This window comes from Cryptosporidium muris, genomic scaffold (assembly GCF_000006515.1).
Source record: "Cryptosporidium muris RN66 scf_1106632353999 genomic scaffold, whole genome shotgun sequence".
NCBI classification, from domain to species: domain Eukaryota; phylum Apicomplexa; class Conoidasida; order Eucoccidiorida; family Cryptosporidiidae; genus Cryptosporidium; species Cryptosporidium muris.
In genome coordinates, this window is record NW_002196571.1 from 426,792 (window position 1) to 446,203 (window position 19,412).

At 29.1% G+C, this 19,412-nt stretch overlaps 7 protein-coding genes across 7 annotated transcripts in view, besides 21 other annotated features; 4 read left to right on the forward strand and 3 right to left on the reverse strand.

Annotated features, from left to right (window-relative positions):
• Positions 1–85: a microsatellite.
• The window catches only part of CMU_024450 (uncharacterized protein), a gene marked incomplete at both ends in the record, with an annotated part of 1,476 nt that extends 651 nt beyond the window's left edge, over positions 1–825 (reverse strand). The window contains one exon of the mRNA XM_002139752.1: positions 1–825. Within this exon, the coding sequence (XP_002139788.1) occupies positions 1–825 (825 nt within the window).
• Positions 263–363: a sequence feature (CT-rich).
• Positions 396–571: a sequence feature (CT-rich).
• Positions 801–881: a sequence feature (AT_rich).
• A 151-nt stretch (positions 882–1,032) lies between these two features.
• Positions 1,033–1,204: a sequence feature (AT_rich).
• Positions 1,205–1,284: 80 nt separating this feature from the next.
• Positions 1,285–1,518: a sequence feature (AT_rich).
• Positions 1,519–1,647: 129 nt separating this feature from the next.
• Positions 1,648–1,690: a sequence feature (AT_rich).
• Positions 1,691–1,820: 130 nt separating this feature from the next.
• Positions 1,821–1,869: a sequence feature (AT_rich).
• A 27-nt stretch (positions 1,870–1,896) lies between these two features.
• Positions 1,897–1,932: a microsatellite.
• An 8-nt stretch (positions 1,933–1,940) lies between these two features.
• Positions 1,941–1,996: a sequence feature (AT_rich).
• Positions 1,997–2,014: 18 nt separating this feature from the next.
• Positions 2,015–2,081: a sequence feature (T-rich).
• Positions 2,082–2,133: 52 nt separating this feature from the next.
• Positions 2,134–2,183: a sequence feature (AT_rich).
• Positions 2,182–2,806, forward strand: CMU_024460 (uncharacterized protein; the record flags this gene model as incomplete). The annotated part of the gene is made up of 4 exons (XM_002139753.1): positions 2,182–2,196; positions 2,254–2,351; positions 2,410–2,467; positions 2,534–2,806. The coding sequence occupies 4 exons, from the start codon at positions 2,182–2,184 to the stop codon at positions 2,804–2,806; spliced, it is 444 nt and encodes a 147-aa protein (XP_002139789.1).
• Positions 2,365–2,408: a sequence feature (AT_rich).
• Positions 2,802–2,928: a sequence feature (AT_rich).
• Positions 2,929–3,088: 160 nt separating this feature from the next.
• Positions 3,089–3,142: a sequence feature (AT_rich).
• Positions 3,143–3,162: 20 nt separating this feature from the next.
• CMU_024470 (uncharacterized protein) lies at positions 3,163–3,822 on the forward strand (the record flags this gene model as incomplete). Its single annotated transcript, XM_002139754.1, has 1 exon — positions 3,163–3,822. One exon carries the CDS (start codon positions 3,163–3,165, stop codon positions 3,820–3,822), a length of 660 nt encoding a protein of 219 aa, XP_002139790.1.
• An 87-nt stretch (positions 3,823–3,909) lies between these two features.
• Positions 3,910–3,984: a sequence feature (AT_rich).
• Positions 3,985–4,077: 93 nt separating this feature from the next.
• CMU_024480 (uncharacterized protein) lies at positions 4,078–6,480 on the reverse strand (the record flags this gene model as incomplete). The annotated part of the gene is made up of 1 exon (XM_002139755.1): positions 4,078–6,480. The coding sequence occupies one exon, from the start codon at positions 6,478–6,480 to the stop codon at positions 4,078–4,080; it is 2,403 nt and encodes an 800-aa protein (XP_002139791.1).
• Positions 4,103–4,153: a sequence feature (AT_rich).
• Positions 6,481–6,621: 141 nt separating the features above from the next.
• Positions 6,622–6,685: a sequence feature (AT_rich).
• Positions 6,686–6,777: 92 nt separating this feature from the next.
• Positions 6,778–6,814: a sequence feature (AT_rich).
• A 1,148-nt stretch (positions 6,815–7,962) lies between these two features.
• CMU_024490 (uncharacterized protein) lies at positions 7,963–13,857 on the forward strand (the record flags this gene model as incomplete). The annotated part of the gene is made up of 1 exon (XM_002139756.1): positions 7,963–13,857. One exon carries the CDS (start codon positions 7,963–7,965, stop codon positions 13,855–13,857), a length of 5,895 nt encoding a protein of 1,964 aa, XP_002139792.1.
• Positions 13,858–14,324: 467 nt separating this feature from the next.
• Positions 14,325–14,417: a sequence feature (A-rich).
• A 183-nt stretch (positions 14,418–14,600) lies between these two features.
• Positions 14,601–14,626: a sequence feature (AT_rich).
• Positions 14,627–15,033: 407 nt separating this feature from the next.
• CMU_024500 (phosphatidylinositol synthase, putative) lies at positions 15,034–16,020 on the forward strand (the record flags this gene model as incomplete). The annotated part of the gene is made up of 2 exons (XM_002139757.1): positions 15,034–15,354; positions 15,862–16,020. The coding sequence occupies 2 exons, from the start codon at positions 15,034–15,036 to the stop codon at positions 16,018–16,020; spliced, it is 480 nt and encodes a 159-aa protein (XP_002139793.1).
• A 164-nt stretch (positions 16,021–16,184) lies between these two features.
• On the reverse strand, positions 16,185–19,218 carry CMU_024510 (proteasome/cyclosome repeat family protein; the record flags this gene model as incomplete). Its single annotated transcript, XM_002139758.1, has 1 exon — positions 16,185–19,218. One exon carries the CDS (start codon positions 19,216–19,218, stop codon positions 16,300–16,302), a length of 2,919 nt encoding a protein of 972 aa, XP_002139794.1. The 3' UTR covers positions 16,185–16,299.
• Positions 19,219–19,412: the final 194 nt, after the last annotated feature.

The following is a 19,412-nucleotide window of genomic DNA, read 5'->3' on the forward strand; positions in this document are numbered from 1 at the left end:
TCCTCCTCCTCCTCCTCCTCCTCCTCCTTCTCCTCCTCCTCCTCCTCCTCCTCCTCCTCCTTCTCTTTCTCCTCCCTCTCCTTCTATTCCTTGTGTTGATGCCACTGATGAAGATCTTAAAATTTCCACCTCTTTTTGTAATTCTTCAACTTGACTCTGTAATTCGTCATTATTATGTGAAAGAAACAGTACTTGATTATGTATATCAGATATATTTGGACTACTACCTGTATCTGTATTGTGCTTTTGGAATAATCCCAACCTTTTTATCATTCTTTCTTTTTTCTTTTTATCTTCTTGTTCCATTCTTGTTCTTTTCCCTTTTTTCTCTTTTTTTCCCCTTTTCATTTTTTTCCCCCTTCTAACACTTTTCCACCTTTTCACTTTTTTCCCCCTTCTATCTTTTCTTCTTTCCTTTTCTTCTTTCTTTTCTTCTTTCTTTTCTTCTTTCTTTTCTTCTTTCTTTTCTTCTTTCTTTTCTTCTTTCTTTTCTTCTTTCTTTTCTTCTTTCTTTTCTTCTTTCTTTTCTTCTTTCTTTCTTTCCTTTTCTTCTTCTTCTCTCCCTTTTTTTATTCTTCTATGTTTCTTCTTTTTTCTATCCCTATAATCCCTATATCGTCTTTTTAATTCAACAAATGAGTATTTGAAAGTTGATATTTCCAATAAATTAAAAATATACTGATTAGGAGTTAAAGTATTATAATCTATATTATTTGATATTTTTTGAGGTACTAGAATATTGTTTTGCCTTATCTCATAGTTTGGAAATTTATAAAGTAAGTATAGTACATAAGCTGAAGAAATATAAATATTCCTAATTTTCATTAAATAAAATTTGTAATATTTTTGACTTTAAATATTTCAATATAGTTTAAATATAAGTGTTAGCTTTAATTAGTATTTGTATCTTCTGTGATTCTCTTTTTAATAATGCACCTTTTTGATTGTGTGTTCACACAATCAATATACAATATAAATATTACATGAGTATCATTGAATCTTCTCTATATGATTTTATATTATAACTATGGGTTAAAAAAAATCATAAATATTAATAATTTAATTACTATGAAAATAATTGTAATTACTTATTTTAGTTAATATACGAAAATTGTCAATAATTATAAAAAATATTAGATACTAGTAATTAATAATTTATTACTTTAATAATAATTAAGATAATATTAATCATTAGTATATATATCTCAATTCTAATTCCTATTTCTAATATTTCTATTATTATTTGGTGATATTACTTTATATTGTTACAAAACTTTATACTACAAATATTACTAAATATTATTTTAAGAAAAATTATATATAAACTTTAATTCATTATTATTCTAAAATAATTCTGATTTTAATGTTATAAAAATAAAATAATTAGAGGTCTTATTCAATATTAATAATATAGTTTAATATATTTCAAATAAAATTTACTTTATTAATATTTCTAATCTTTTGTTTTTGTTTTTAAAATATAAACACTTAAATTATTAATTTCAATATTATAAATAACACCTTTAAGATTAAGCTAATAATTAAATGTAAAATAATATATCAAAACAAATCATAATTTACACCCCTATAGGAATCTATTAAGATATTATTTCTATTTAGTATTTATAAGGGATAAGGGATCTAAAGTATTAATATTTATTATTGATAACTAATAAAAATCTTAATAAATGGGTAACTTCAATGATATTAGTAATATAATTTAGATATTAACTTTTAAAACACTAATATTTATTAATACCATTTAAAAGTAATACTACTTAAATTATTAAGCCTATAGTAAATTAGTATAGAATTGATAGATATTATTAATATTCAGAAATATTAAATAAATTTTTAAATAAAATTATTCCACCTTTTTTTTATAATAAGTATTTATTATCTTATTTTATTTATTTTAATTAATTTTATTTTCTTATTAGATATTTTTATGTAATTAAAAATGATCTAATTAATATTCTTTTTATTATCTTTATAACTAATAGTTAAAATGAAATATTTTTATTTCTTTTTCTTTTATATATTTATTTTATTAAATAATCTCACTTTTTTTTTTTTTTTTAAGAAATATAATTTAATGGGTGTAATTATTAAATTAAGCTGTTAATATGTGTGATATAATAAAATTACTTTTAAGATATTATTAATATAAAATAGAATAATATGCCAAAATTAGAGGTAAGATTTTAATTATTAGGAATAATTTTATAAAACTTTTAATAATGAACCTTTTAGTTAAAGGATTGTGCATCTATATGTGATATAAATGGTGATGATAATTATGACTCAAAATCAGCACATGAATTATTAGTATTAGCTGGATATTATATAAGGTATGGATTTATGTAATTAAGTAATATAATAATTTTGAATTTAACTAATTAATTTTAGTCATGAAGAAATTGTTAAATATATGGAAACTTTAAATAAATCTAATTTAAATTTGGGTGTAAGTTTGATTAGAGACTGATTAATATGAATATTATAAGATTGATTTTACTTGTTTATTTGATAGGATATTGAGAATTTTATTAGTAAAGATGTTGAAAAAGATATACCAAAAGTAGATATGATTAGGAATTTGTTAAAATCACTTGATATGAACAATTCAGATAATATTGATGTATCTACTTTAAAATATGGATTAAGTTCTCTAGGTAATGATAAACTTAATGATTTAGAAATTAAGGATTTATTTAAGACATTAGGTATATCTAAAGATACAGAGATAATGAGTATAAAGACAATTGTAGAAAATATTGAGAAAGTTCTAAAGTTATTTGATTAATATTATTTATAAAAATAATATTGGAGTAATAAAAACTAATACTTTTATTGTATATTAAATTAATAAATATTTATTTTTAAATGTTATGTAATATATATAAGTACTAATAAATTTAATTAAATGTATTAAGATAAGATTTCTTTATATTTCTTTTTTAGGATTTTAAAAAAGTTATTAGGTGTCTATAGTGCATGCAAAAAAAAAGGAGAAAAAAAAAGAAAAATTGGCGCTAAAGCATGAAGATTTCTGCAATTTTAAAAAGATTTGAGGGAATTTAAAGACTAATAATAATAAACATATTTATTTAATAAAGTAAAAATATTAAACTATATAATACTTGAATTATCTCAAAATAGATGTTAAATTTATTTCCACCACGATTGTGGTTACATTTTAGTCAAACTGGGGGTGCATACTTTTGTTTGAGCCATTTTCGGACTCATCCATTACTTTCACTAAGACGATGTATTGAATTATGGTGCATTATTCTATCAGCACTTGCATTGTTACAATTAATTGTATCAATTGGTGCTGCTACAACAAATTATACATTCCTAATTAAGATGCTCTTCCCGGATGCAGTAGATGCTGTTCAAAGGGATCTTGGTATTCTAATTGTATTAATGTTTATATCAGCTATTTTAGCACTTTTAGTAGGTGCAATGGGATTAACATCTGTAAATACTGGTAGTATTTTGTCAACAAAAATATTTATTTTATGTAATTACTTACATGTATTAAAAGATATTGCCTTTTTAGTAGCTATACTTGTATTATTATCAAAATGGAAAATTCTTACTGGTAATTCAGCAGCATTTTTTTCTATTATAATTGGAATTTCTTTAATTTCAGGTATTTATATTTCATATATTGGTGAAAATTATTTACATGTTATTGAAATTGGAGGTACTGGAGATGAACTTGCTACTGCAACAGAGCTTGAATCTCAGTCAACTGTAGGACAAGACTTAGAATTATCAAAAGAAGAAGACTCTTCATTATTATCACGAAAATAATAGTAATATATTGTAAGGCTTGAAAGTATTCATAGAGGTTAATCTTTTTTGTATACTTTATTGATAAATGATTGGCAGAATAGAATGAAATAAAATAAATAAATTATTAATAGTTAATTATATTTTTGTAATTAAAATAATAACTTCATTAATATTTAAAATCACTGATAATGATATTCCATTAATTAATAAATAATGATACACTAATTATAAATACAATATTAATATGAGATGATTGTATATATTAATGATAACTTATTTTTGAGGTGTATTATCTTTCTTTTTTTTATTATTATTAAATTTAAATTCAATTTTAGTTAAATCTTTTATTGTACCCATTCTATATTGTTTTCCTTTTGGGCATACATGAATACATGAAATTTTAGTTTTTGTTTCTGGTATTCTATCATCAATTGGAACAACACATGCACCACCATTTTTTTCAGGTATAAATAATTTATAAGCTTCTATATCATATATATTTCTCTTTGTACAATTTTTACAATCACTATTACGTACTGGAGAAACATTAATTAAACATGGTTGTGGAAAATTGATCTTTGTTTGAAGGTTACATATAAGTTCTTCTGGTTCTTTTAATGAATTTGAACCGCGTGTATGAAGTTTAAATTGTTCTTTATTTGGTATTCCATTTGGTAATAATAATCCTTCAGCACTTTGTATATTAATAGGAATAATAAACCAATTAGGTTTTTGATTTTTGTTTTCTTCATTAAAACTAAATTTGGTAGCTTCTACAGTACTATCTAAAGATAACAATGCTTCAGTAAAAATTGTTGAATTATCTTTACTAGATGATAATATATTACAAGATTTTATTGAACCAAATGAAGCTGCTATAATATGACAATCTTCATTTGTTACATTCACATTATTATTTATAACTTCTTGTTTTCTATTTCCTTTATAGTCAATAGCTAACTTAATACTATCTAATAATGTCCAATGTTTATTATTTGATATATTTACATCCTTATTATCATATTTAGTTAATGATAATTCAACTTCATTATAAACTGGAAAAGAGAATCCTTTTGGTAATGTAAAACGTATTTCATCAGCTTCTTGGAATAAATGGAAGAATATCCAAACATTTGTTGTAGTATTTAGTTCAGAATTTTCTAGATATATCATACAATCCTCACATGGTCTAGTATTACATGGTATATGTTCAATAATTGGTTTTTTATTACTTTTACATGGAAACTCAAATGTTTCAGGGAATAATTTTTCACCAACCCATTTTGGAATACCATGAGCCACTTGTACAAGACTTGTAATATTTCCAAAGCCTCCACAAGGAAATGGACAAGGACCCCATGGATAATTAGATGGTATTGTTCTTAAATTTTCTTTTTCGACTCTACAACCAATTTGTTCACTACAACTTTTTTGATATTTTGATTCGCATTCAGAATATCTAACAACCATACCTAAACTTGGGTTCCATCCAGTTTGTGTTTCTTCATTCCAAGGATATATTTCTGAACAATGAAGGCCTTTACCTGAATTAAGCATAATTACTCTTCTTACTTCAATTTTCTTACCATTATTTATTGATGCATCACATTCTGTTGTGCAATCAATTAATTTTTCCCATATCCCCAATTGACAGCTTATATTACATTTATTTGTAGCACATTCCCTACTCTGATATACTCCACCACAAAATTCCTCATTTTTACCTGAAAGTAAAGATCGTCTCCATATTTCTATTCCACCATTACATGTAGAACTGCATCCAGTCTCTCTTCTCCAGGGACTCCACTGACACTCTGCTTTTTGTAATAATCTTGAATTCTCAAATACTTTAGTTATGTAGTGACCACTTGAAAATCTTATTTTAGCTAACCACCAAAAGTTTTTGGGATCATTATAAACTTTATGGGTTTCAGCTGGTGTCCTCACTTTTAATATAAACATATGTGTACCAGGGGCTGAAATAGGTGTTTCTGTTTCAGTTTGTATAACAAAGTAGAGTAGATTATTTGCAGTGACAGTAATACATTTAATTCTTATTTCTTCGTTTTTTTTTATATTACTGAAATCCTTCATAAATCCAACACTTCGACATACTCTTTTTCCTAGAGGTAATGTATATAATGGAGGAGTTGATATAATGAAATAATCTATATTGTGTCCTTCAAAAATGGAAAGTGGTAAAGATATTGTGATGAGAACTTCTATATCTGAATCAATATGTCTATCATTTTCTTCTACCTTAAAGGTTATCATTTGACCCAGTTTATTATTAAAAAATTTCTTTCCTGATTTATCAGGATTAGTACTTGATATTGACTGTAACTTTGTAGTTATTTCATTTAATGTTATTGAGTTATCAAATATGTTATTAGCCTCAAATTGTTTACTCAACTCATCTTCATACCCTAGTTTATTCATAACAATTTCATTATCTTGAAGAGATTGTATCACAGAATGATCATCAAAATTTACTATACTTTGTAGACCACTAGGGTTATTATCTTCAAATCCTATCCAATCGTTGTTAATAGTACTTTCAGAGCATACATATATTCTAAGCCACACAAATAACAAAATGGAATGTGAGAATATTATAATATTAGAAATCTTAGAAATAAAATTGTTCATTATTTTGTTTGCTCTAAGAATTTCCATGCAGTTTCATGATGTATAGTGGAGCCAATTAAAATGTGTGCATCGGGCGCTATAAATTCATATTAGCTTTATAGACTAGTTTGAGTTATTATTGATATTAAATATTATTGATTAAAGATCTTTTCTGGATATCTCATCATCTATTTAAACTTTTATTTATGATATGATATATATTTAATGATATCTTTTAAATAGATTTTAATATGTCTTCATCATATATTTGATATATAACTTATAAAATACCTTAAGTGAACTTTAACCTAAATATCCCATTTTTTAAATGATTTTTTAGAGTACTTTTAAATAATATATATTTAAATTAATAATATAATATCTCAAAATATAATTGGAAATTTCTTGCACGTAAAGTATGCCGGCACTAACTGCATGCATGCAATATTTCATTTATCAAGATGTTGAAATACTTCTATTATTTTTAAGTACCAGTAAAACAATAATATTCATAAATCTTCATTTTACTTTTAATAAAAATAAACTACAGAGAATATTTATATATTGAACTCTTTAATACTGTATATACCATTTTATAAAAGTTCCAGCTTTACTTGTAAAATATTAATAGTTTTGTCATATTAAAACTATAAAGGACATTATTAGATAAAATAATACACTACTGTAATTCATTAATTAAGGGATATAATGAACAAAATCTTGTTAATAGCCATTAAGAAGAGTTAATAATATTGTGGTTAATAAGTTCACTGTTATAAATTGAGGTATTTGGAGGGAAATGGGGGGAGGGGAATTAAGATATTTAGCAATAGGAATATGGAAACCATACACATAAATAAAAATGCTCAAAGTATAAATAATATCTATTTTATTGATACTAGTACGAAGATGTGTTAATATGGTTAATATATTGAAAATTTATCTATATCACTATACAATCAAATGAACTTTTTTTATATAACACATAAAGACATAAGAATAACTGTGGAAGATTTTAGGAATGTGAATTATTCAAATTACTAAAAGGTACTTTTTTCCGAGTAGTAAAATATCAAACTTGCGGTAATTATTTCTAAGTCTTGAAGAATGATACAATTGTCAGAGCGGGGACTAAAGGCGGGAAATAACAAATTTTCTCTCTCCCGAAGGCTTGACTACGCTAATCACGGTTATCTTTGGATAATTCAATTTTGGGTTTTAAAATTTTTATCCTAAATAGAGTAAATTGACGGTAAAATTGATACTTCTATGAAAAGGACTGCAGTAATAAATGGTAGCAACTTGAGTCCATCGACAAAGAAGGTCATAATACACGAACTAAACAATTTACCTTTGAATCGTCGCGTCTATAAATGCTATTCCAAGATTTTTTTTCTTTCTGATAGAGACTCAATTAAAAAGGAATTACTTTAATAATTGAGTTAGGATTTTATCTGTTTGAATTACACGAATTTTTGATATATAAGACATAGGTTTCTGTACATTTGATCAGAAATACACGGGGAAAATATGAACAAAGGTACAAAGAAACAAAAAGGTCATACAAAAGTGAGGAACCACTATGGAAAGATGGCAATTGACCAAACGTTATTGGTATCAATAACAAAAAATGTTGCTACCAAAGAGAGAGAATACTTGGACTCAGTAGAAGCATATATTTCAAGGATGGAGGATAATCCAGCATTTCATTCATGCAGTAAAGGCTTAGCATATTTACTGTTGCAGTGGAATGCAAATTATCCAACAGATTCATTTATATATAGGCTATATCAGAATCCATATTCTGTTCTATTCTTGTATAATTTAATACCATCTTTATTTCCTTTAACAAAGAATGAAGGAACAAGTACTCCATCTAAGAGTGAAATATTGATGTTTGTCATTCAGAATTTATGTAGGTCATTACTACGCCACAGTTCTGCTATTTTATCCTCTAATGACCAAATGGAAATTACGTTGACAAGAACAAGTATGGAATTGACGCAATTTATGCAGATTTGTATATCAGATCATGAAGATATCATTGTATTGATGAGTTTATGTACGTGTATCTTATTTTTAATGTGTGATAATCCATTGCAGTATTTCCATAATATTGTATCTTCAATTGAGTGTATATGCAAGAGCCTCAATAATTATGGTCCTCAACCATTTATTTTTCATAGAGAAGATATTCCAGCAAGAGTATTATTGTTTACAAGTGACTCTGCTCTACCTTATCCATTTAATAACAAATACGAACTTGGTAATTTCGTTATATATCTGAGATATCTTGCAAACTTGGCTGATATCTATACAACTTCAAGTGAAAAGACGCTACTTTTATCACCTAGCAGAAGAACAATCTTGGAAAATATTGTTCAAGTTATATATCCATCCGTCAAGGACTCAATTGAAGTTATAATAAAGTACTCATGCATGCCATATAAATTTAAGAATAGTACAGTAGAAGAGACATCTTTGCTTCACTGCAACTTCTTCCCTCCTTTTTTAGCAGATTTCATAGCACCAATAGCAGTAGATTTGTATTTGCTTTGGTTAAATGTAATCCAGGATATCATGTATAAGATGGAAATGGACTCTACAAATAAATTATTGGTCGTAGAATCAATGGAAACAATAGATTTATGCTTTACTCCTTTACTACGACCACAAATAAGTAACCAAGTAGCACAAAGTCTGATGAACTACTTGGTTCATTTTAATCCTCAAGCATCTTCAAATAAAGGTTATGTGGCTTCGCAATTGTTGATTGCAAAGAATCAACTGGCTGCTTCGCTTGTTGTCTCTCATTCACTTATAGAGTCAACAACATTTTTGTCAAAACTCGCATACAGCTTTGATTCTAATTTAGATATATTATCTTTATCAGATTCCAATTGGCTGCGTGTTTTATCATCGTTTTGTCAGGCGTTTTCTACTTGTATAGCTCCTTTTTTAATATTGCTTGAATTACTGCGACTCCCTTCTCAAAGAAGATTTCCACTACAGATGGATAGTATTGGATATTTATCTAATGAAAGAACAGAGTTAGCAAGAAGTTGTGCATTCCAATTGGTGGAGCTAACTTGCGTTACAATGGATAAGGCATCGTCATCTTTAAAAAGACCACAAAAATCATCAAATGTGACTTCACCAACTACCCAAGATCAGTCAGTGATGTTAACAGTTAGTGCTTCAAATCAGCGACGTGGGGCAGCACCTCAAATAAGTACATCGTCATTAGGAGAAGTATCAGGTCCTATTAGTTCCTTAGATAAGCAAACATGGACCACTTTCTCAAATCTCCTTCTTTGTTATAGGAGACACCTTCAACAGTTATTGAATTGTCTTTTTGCTTTAATATTAACAGGCTCTAAGGAGCATATCTTGGTATCTCTTAGTGCTTGGGAAAGTATTGGGTGTGCACTACGCTTAACAGCTTCATGTTTACCTAAGGCTCACATGTTCCTGATGTTTATTGCAGGGAATCAATGGTCTAACATAATGGAATCTCCAAAATATGAAAAGGTTGATGAGGAGTTACAAAGAAGCTATATTTTTAAGTTACCAGATATTGGTAGTGTTGGTTTAATTAATACATTAAGATATGTTGTGTGGTCTGTTGTAGACCTAGGAAAGTATCCAGAGCAGCTATATTTAAATGATAGTAACTCAGATCACTTACTACTTTTAATGCTACAGAAGAAGCACCAACACTTAAGAATTAGGGAGAGTGTACGTGATGCATTAAGAAATATGATATACTTTCCTCACTATTATTCCCGTATTGAAAATATGGTAAATGTTAAGATAGATAATGATAGTCCGCTTTCTGATATGGATATTCCATTACCATTGTATTCGTTTCAATTATTTTTAAAGGATGTATTCCTTCGATTAAATGGTTATTATTTGTATTATTGTCATGATGACAAAATTCTAAAGTTAAAAAAGACTGACAACTTGTCTTTTAGCGATATCCAATTAGTTGTTAATTTAGAAGCGATTTTACATGCCTTTAGTGCAGTTTTAAAACGTGGATTCAGTTCATACAAATCTGATGATAAATATGATGAAGATTCCGACAAAATAGCAGATAGTTGCGAAGATCACTTGAAAAAAACTATGAATGAGACTTTAGAGGTATTGTTAAAGGATGAGGAAAGATCTATTGAACAGTCAATGAATGGTTCAATACCTAGATCACTTCCAATACTCTCTGAGAATACCTTTATAAAGCAATTGTTTGACGCAAATTTGTATCGTATATTTGAGATACTTCATGAAATGGAAAGTGATTTGGACCATAAAATATCTAGCTCAACAAATAAGGAGCAAGGAAACAAAGATAGCTTTTATAGGCAACTACTATGTACATTGATAACTCTGATGGGGGTTAGCTCAATGTGGTTTAATAGGAAACCCAAATTATTTTTTTTGAAGTGCTTTAAATTTGTATTTAAGTCATTGTGTCTACCACAAGAGGATTTGTTATATCCATTGGCTTTGGAACAAGATCATGTAGGGGCTGTAGCTCTTTTAAAGCTATCATATCATAGGCGATGTTGCAATTCTGATATATTAAACTTCATGATTTCAAATAGCCTAGATCTATTTTACAAGTTGTTTTCTACCGAAACTGCTAGTATAAATACCCCTACTATGACATTGGAGAGTTATTTGATTGTCTTGGCATCACTGGGTATTGGAATTTCTCACTTTTTACTAGCTAAGGATGTACCTGAAGACAACTATATGAGCAAGGATTCTATTGATGCAAATAATTCTACTGGAGAAATTCACAGTGAATTGTGCTTATATGAGTGGAAGATGTATGTTCAGGTTACATTGGAAAAGTACTCTGTAATGTATGATAATATTATTGAATTTCTACAAGTGAGGATTTCAAATCAAATATGCACTCAATGTGGACATTATAAAGTCCCTAACTATTTGAATGGTCAACACGATATTCTAGTTTTATTATACCTACTACTCCATGGTCTTGAAGTCTTAATTTCATCAATTTTTCCATCGAAATTGCGTCCATATAGTTATGCAATGCTGACAATAGGTGCTGACAAGTTTGATCATAATAATATTTTAGACTATTGTCAAAAATCACATTTACACAGTGCTCCTTGTGGCAATGAGATATGGAATGAGTCTTCAAATTACATAACAAAGATATTTTTAGAAAAATTCTACCCCAAAATTAGAATTATTATCCATCAAATAGTGAAAATATCTCCAAATTGGTTTTCACTTTTGTATCATCCATATTCATCACTCTTATCCTGTGTTATACAACTTCCAAGGTTATATAGTAACCAGAGACAACAAATTGCTGACTTATTTAATATTGTTGGTTATGATGAATTCAAATTTTTATCTAATGATGTATCTATTGAGTGCTTCTTAAGTAACTGTAGATGTGCAAATGGGACACATTTAACTCACCTCCAAAATAATTTCGGTATTGGTGGTAGTATCATAATTAATAAGAGAGCCGGAGTTAATTCAAATATTTCGTCAATGTATCAAATACTCTTAGAGTCTATAACGTCTCCTCCAGTATCAAATTCAATGCTTAAATCTCCTACCACTTGTTTGAGATGCAATGCAGCTTCTCTTAATCATAATATTGGAGGACTTGTAGGAGGTGGTTTAGTTCATGGAATAAAAAATATTTCTGATAGTTGCTCTACATCAATTTCTGATAGTAGTGCTTGTATATGTAACTTATTTCCATGTCTTATATTACCAATTTCAGTAATGATGGTTCGATTAACATTTATTGAACCGGTGAACAATTTATTGTATATTAAACCAGTGCTATCATGTATAAATTCTCTGGGGACCTTCTCAGTACCTCCTATTATGAGATGTTTAATTTATTATGGAGCAGGCCATAGCAGCAATGTGGCTATGAAGAATAACAATGTCTCTGGAGTGATGAATTTTGGTTTTGGAAGTAGTGGTTACAACTATGATCGCCATTATTTAACATCTATTCAACCTATATCTTCAGCATATTCTGAATTAGATAAATTAGTTAGATTTTGTCAAGGTTTTGTGAAGACAATTAACCAAGACAGTTACTATAATTCTATACAAAAAAACAAGTTCCAATGTAATCATTGTTGTTCTTTTGAATATCACGATGGGTTATGCTTGATATTATTGTTATATCTTCAGCACATACACAATTATTTTGTAGCTTCATCTTCAAGTAAAGACCTATCAGATATTACAAAGTCTTCTGCTCGACTTGGATATTTACCATTTATAGACAACGGGATTCCAATCTTGGAGCTTGAAGTATTTATTGAGTATTTGATAGCCAGATGCGTTACAACACTAGTTATTGGTATTGGACAACAACAACAAAGTACTGAGAATGTTTGTAAGACAAATACGTTATCTTCTTCATCTGCAATTACTTCGAGAGCAACTACTGCCTCTTCGACTACAATGACAAAGTCAGTTGTTTCAACTCAACCTACAAACCTTTTATCCCTTTCATTTAACTCAGTAAATAATGGGGGGATGGTTGCAGGGACACAAACAATATCTTCGGCAACTTCAGCTGAAAGTGTAGCAACAATTAGAGTTGTAACAAATCAACGCTGGGTTGTTGTGACATTAAGATATTTATTTGGAGAATTCTATTCTCTATCAAAAGTTAATTCAGTAATATTAGAGCGAATATTATTATGCTCTGTATGGGGAACTGAATTATTAGTCACTATATTCACTATTATGATGGACCCAAATAGCAGTTCAGAATCATTTTCAGTAATTACAGATATTCTATTTTTAATTCGACAGATATTAGATGTAAATAGTTTTAAGCAATTACTGGAGATGACATTGAAGAGAATACCAGTTAGGTATTTTCTACTTTCATATTTCATTTCACCCTTATATCCATACTTGTATTTTCCATCCTTATTGAAATCATCAAATATTTACAACCAACATCAGTCTCAGCAAATATCTTCACCAATAATACAAACTATTTCAGCAACTTATGCCAACAACAGAGCTAGAGGAGTGATCTCACATAATGATGGACTGAGAATTTGCGTAAATGGGCGTAATAGTAGTAACAATTCTGGCATTAGCTTTTCTAATAATTCTTGCAACAATATGGTAGATTCTAGTTCACCAGTTGCACAATCTATCAAAAAGTCAATTCATTACATAGTAGAAAGTAGTTTTTGGGAAATAGATGCAAGCTGTACCAGAATCAGTGAAGGAAGTGATGTACAATTACCACCTAATATTACAATACCACCATTATCACCAGTTATGAAACATTTCATTCAACTATTATGTGCAGTACCTGTTACTCAATCAAGTAAAGCAAAATTCAGACAAGTATTGAAGGAATACTGCATTAGACCAACAGTCAAATGAAATAATTAATTGAATGATAAGATTTAAGTTTGGGAAGTCATATAGAAGTAAACATTCTAATTTTTACTCATTTACCATTATGTTTATTTTGTCTGGGGATATGTGAAAATTTAACTGTGCTCCGAAATTTAATATAAAGTAGTGAGATATATGCAATTATGGGAACTTAACAAGTGATTATTATACATTTCAAAAGATTCTCATAAACTTGGTATATAGTTGTGTTGTATAGAAATGTAAATTGTGAAGTGAATATGGAATAATTAACTTATTCTCATGTAAGGTAACTCATAAGCGATACGCTACATTACTAGAGAAATTTATGGACTTCATAATTACTAAGTGAGATTTTAGTATTTTGGTGTTTAGCTTTGGATAATCAATATTAGAGTGGAATGAGAATAAGATAAACTTTGTTAGAAATATAATTAATTAAGAGATTGGAGAAATAAGAAGTAGAGAAGAGTAAAAAAGAAAAAAAAAAAAAAAAAAAAAGAAAAAAAAAAAAAAAAAAGAGAAATAAAATAAAATAAAGAAATAAAAAAGGGAAAAGGAAGAAAGTAAATCTACCAGATAGAAATACAATCTAAAAACTCCAAGGATGGCGCTGTCGACATCTGTGTCTCATGACAATTTGAGTGTGATCCCCTTCTTCTAAGTGTAATCTTGGAATGACGTTTAAAGTTGAGCTTTTTTTTCAATTTATGGATATATGATGCACTTAGTGAGAATAGGAGGTGGAGATATTAATTATTTTTTTATATATAAAGAGAAGGAGTGGGCAATATAGATTATTATTGTTAATTAGGCGCTAGATAAGACTAAAAGTGGCTCCTTAGTTCATTGATTACTCTTTATTTTATAAAAGGATAATAATAAACTATTAAATATTGTCTGATATGGAAAAAAACTATGCGAAGTGTGACATCCTTATTTATATTCCGAATTTAATAGGTTAGAAAGAGGAGAATTCTGTATAGTGGGAATTTGTTAAATTTTACCTCTGTTTCTCTAGGATATACAAGGATACTTCTGGGACTCTCACCAGTCTTCTTACCATGCAGATATTTTTATTTGTCTATAGTGTGCTACTGTATAAGCCAGCTTATGGATGCATTGGATGGCCACTATGCTAGATTGTACAACCAATCTACTAAATTTGGTGCTATGCTAGACATGATGACAGATAGATGCTGCACTCTAGCATTGATATTAACATGTTTAACACTAAGATCTAGTTTATACTATTTGACTGTGATATATCTGATTGGAGACATAGCAGGTCATTGGTTATATATGATGGCAAGTCACATGTATGGGAAAGCATCTCACAAAGACAACTCGAAAGATATGTGGTTTGTATTAAATATGTATTATTCAAACAAAATAATTTTATTTGCGTCTCATGGATGTAATGAACTATTTTGGTTGCTTATGTATCTACAAGGTTGCATTATTTCTAAGGTAAGGAGATTAATTTACAAGGACATTCTTTTTGTAACTTTTTAAAAGTATACTCAGTTGTAAGTCATTTTACGACTTCTAAATATATATACATATTAGGAAGTTAGTTTCATCTTTCTTAATATTTATATATAGCAAACTGTAGATACTAACAATTATAAGTGTTTGCGGGAAATAAGGAGTAAAGGGATTAAAGGATAAGTGGATAGAATAGATTTGAATATGTATAGATATGTTGATATTGAGCTTTGAAATTTCTGTATTTTCTGACCACTTTCTCTGTATGAACTGTTTTCTACTAATATTGGTTATATAAAATTACTCAAATTAACTCTGGGCTAACTATCAAGAAATTGAAGCTATTACATTATATAAGTGTGTATTACATATTGCAAAGCTCCTGATAATTGTACTATATATAGTTATATATACTATTCTATCTCTGACCTTCCTCCCATACAACTTCTTCCTGGTTCGTGGTCTTTTTTCTTTTTTTCTGAATAATTAACTTGGTGAATTTGGATATTTTTATTATTTTAGAATATACATCAAAATATCTTGTGGTATACTCAAATTTTTACATTTTTTGTCCTCCCACTAACAATATTCAAGAATATTACGAATTATGTTCAGCTTCTGTACGGTTGCAAACTACTATTGGAAATGGATATATCTGAAATTAATAAGCAATTTAAGTAATTTATTTATGTGTAAATAGTCATGTATGATAAAGTGAACGTCTGTTAGACTGAGAACTTGTGGAATGGCACCTTTTTTTTTTGTATTTAGGTAGTACTAACAATACAAAATTATAAGTGAGAAGTGCACTTTTAATAAGGAAATTTCGTTTAATAAAGTTATCTTTTTTTCCTATCATTAGAATTTTAGTAAATTATTTAGTTTATTCTTAATAAGTTCGGGGGGAGCTATGTACATATGATTTTCTTTCGTACTTAATATCTTTTTGAAAATTAGTCCCTAAGTTCGATTTTTTTCTACAGTGTGGATAATTGTGACGTCTTCTACAATGTTTACCAAAGGTATGTATTCATCATCAACAGCTATTTCAACTTTTTCATTAGATCCAAGTAAAACAGGAGTATTATGGGTTTGAAATCCGGTAATCTTCCTGGGGTTTCCAGCTTGTGCTACAGTATCTACAGCCTGTCCAACTCTTACAAGAACATGTATAGGTTCTAATTGTTCATTAAGCGTGATTGCCATCCTAGGAAGAGCTGCAGGGATAATATTAAGGATCAAGTAGTGATAGTTGCCAAAGAGCATAGTTTTAGATTTGAGACCCAAGTGAAGAATTGATATCATTGAAGCTAGACTAATTGGGTTGAAAATAAATCTATCATTATACAAGGGATTTATTGTAACAAGACCTTTTCCCATATATAAAAGCCCTTGAGCTATTCTAACTGCATATAAAGCATTTGAATCTTTACTGTAATAAGATGCTAGTTGTCTCAATAAATTTGCAGCACGTGCATTGTTAGTTCCAGCTGCTATGAGCCCCAGAGCAAAGATGGCATTCAATGCAACATCCGAGTCACCATCATGAGTTAATTTGGATACAGTATCAATAACAATAGGCTTCGGATTTCCAATAGAAAGAGTAGCAAGTGCAATTGGGATTGCTCGTCTAACTATAATGGATGAGTACTGTAGAATATTATCAAATATTCTGTGTGCCATTTCGCATCCTACATCTTCGCACATACATATTAAAGCAATATTCAAGACTGATACTAGAGCTACTAAATTGCTATCTTCATCTAAATCTTCATCTGTATCATCTAATTGTTGATCTTTGTTAGTTTTTTGTTGAGCAAGTGTTCTAAGAAGATATTGAACTTGAAGAACATCACCAGAGCCTGTGTATGCACATCCAATAACTGTCTGTTCGCAATAAGAGCCTATATGATGTGTTACGGTTTTTAGAGCTTCAAGAGTAGGATCAATAATCTCCCTTTTACATAAAAATAATAATCCCAAGCAAATACCATACAAAATAGCTAATGGGTCATCTAAAAGTGCTGTATTTTCAGAGTTACCTTCAGATTCTTTGGATTGTTCTTGGCTACTAAGAGTTATGAGCACATCTAATACAGCTTCAACAACAGATTGATTTGCTGTACCTACAAATACAAATCCCAAAGATAAGGCAGCAATAGCTGAACATTCGAAACTAGAATATGGATCCATAAGAACAGGTATGAGGAGTTCCAATATATCTACTCTAGCAGTCCCAATATAAGAGTAACCTAGTCCAAGCACAGCTCCCATCTTAACAGTATAATTGGGAGAATTAGATCTAATTACTTCACTTTGTGTATCAGCCATTAGTTCTGCTGTCCCATCTCCAGGTTCTACATGTTCTGACAATAAAGCTAAAGCCGGATCACAATCGTTTTGAATTCTAGTAGACATCAAGCCAAAAGCTATTAGAGCTCCTGCTTTAGTAAACCCTTCATTACTCCATTGATATTTATCAATATTAGCTAATCCTTGATCGATATCCCACAGATATATTGCTCCTAGTGAAGCACTAACAGCTAATGTTCCGGAATCTTTATTTTTATATAACCAGGTAGAATCTTCTACAGTCAAAAGTTTGTCTGAACCAAAACCCAAATTTACTAGAGCATTGACATATGTAGAAGCTAAATTTTGCTTTGCAGTATCAATTACGACCATAGACCTGCTGGAATTCTTGTTTCTCTCTTCTAGGTGTGTTTTATATACATCATCAGGACTTTTTGCCTCTAAAACATCTAATTCCTTTCCTAGATAGCGATAATGCTTGGATAATAATTCATTAGACAGTATCTGCTGAATTATGTCTAGTTCTTGATCTGAAAATTGAGCTTTAGAATTAAGACAAGATATTATCTTCTCTAGTGAAACCGGACTTCCAAAGCGAGCAAGTTGAAATGAAATTTGCTTTACAATACTTGCCAATGGTACTTCATTCTCTAATATAGCCCCTGAGTCTGACATTGATTTTTTATGTATAATAAGGTCCTGTAAGACGCGTAGAATACGTGAAGTACTCTCATCACGTTCTTCATTGATCTTAAAGGCCATTCTAATTGCACTTGTGTACTTTTTAAACTTAAGTAGAATCTCAAAGCAAAGTACTAAATACATTTGACATTCCGAATTAGAAGCAGAATATAGCGATAATTGTTGTAAATACAGAACTATACGTTCTACTTGCTCATCATTCATATCTTGTAGATATTCTAGCAATGTCTCTATTTGTTCAACTTCACATAATAGATCAATGGCCTCAATTTCTCCATGTTTACTAATTTGATAGGGAACAATAGTTTTCACTAAAGATAGTAAATCATCAACATTAGTGTTATTATTTGATATTCTCTCATTATATTCGAGTCCTATTTCACCTCCTAAATTCCGCATATATTCTTGACCCCAATTTTGCAAATTATCAAAGCGATTTGATAATAAACGAAACTTAAGCGCATTCCGTTCTTTAATATCACCCAATGTTGTACATAGTATCGATAAAATTTCAGCCAGTAAACTTAAACATATAGCACTATGTGATGGAGTTTTAAAGGTATTCTTCTCATAATGGTCTCTCAAGGATTCAAAATGTGTTCCTAACAATTTCAAAGCTTTAGGAACTGATGTCATACTACTAGTAGAATTCTGAATAGCCTTAGCTAAATCACCCAAATTAGCTTCCTCATCGATTTCACTTAATATATGAGCAACATATCCATCAATCTCTTCCTTTAAGGCCACATATTCTTCAGTCATATCCATATCCTCTGGTTGAGCAGAATCTCCACTTTTCTGAAGTTCCAAATTCTTATCCTTCATTATTACAGCAGGGGTATTTCTATCATTTGTAGATGTCATTTCTTATTTGACAATAAATTCTAGTTTCCGATTTTCTACAAGTAGGTCTGGTTGAGCTAAAAAAAAACTCAAATTTTGCACTTTACAATGCTTGCAGTGGGTTAATTACTCCCAATTCAGTAACTTATAACCTCCAAAACTTTGTATTAAAAGTTTTCTTGTGTGTTCACAATTGTATCTAGCACTTTTTACTT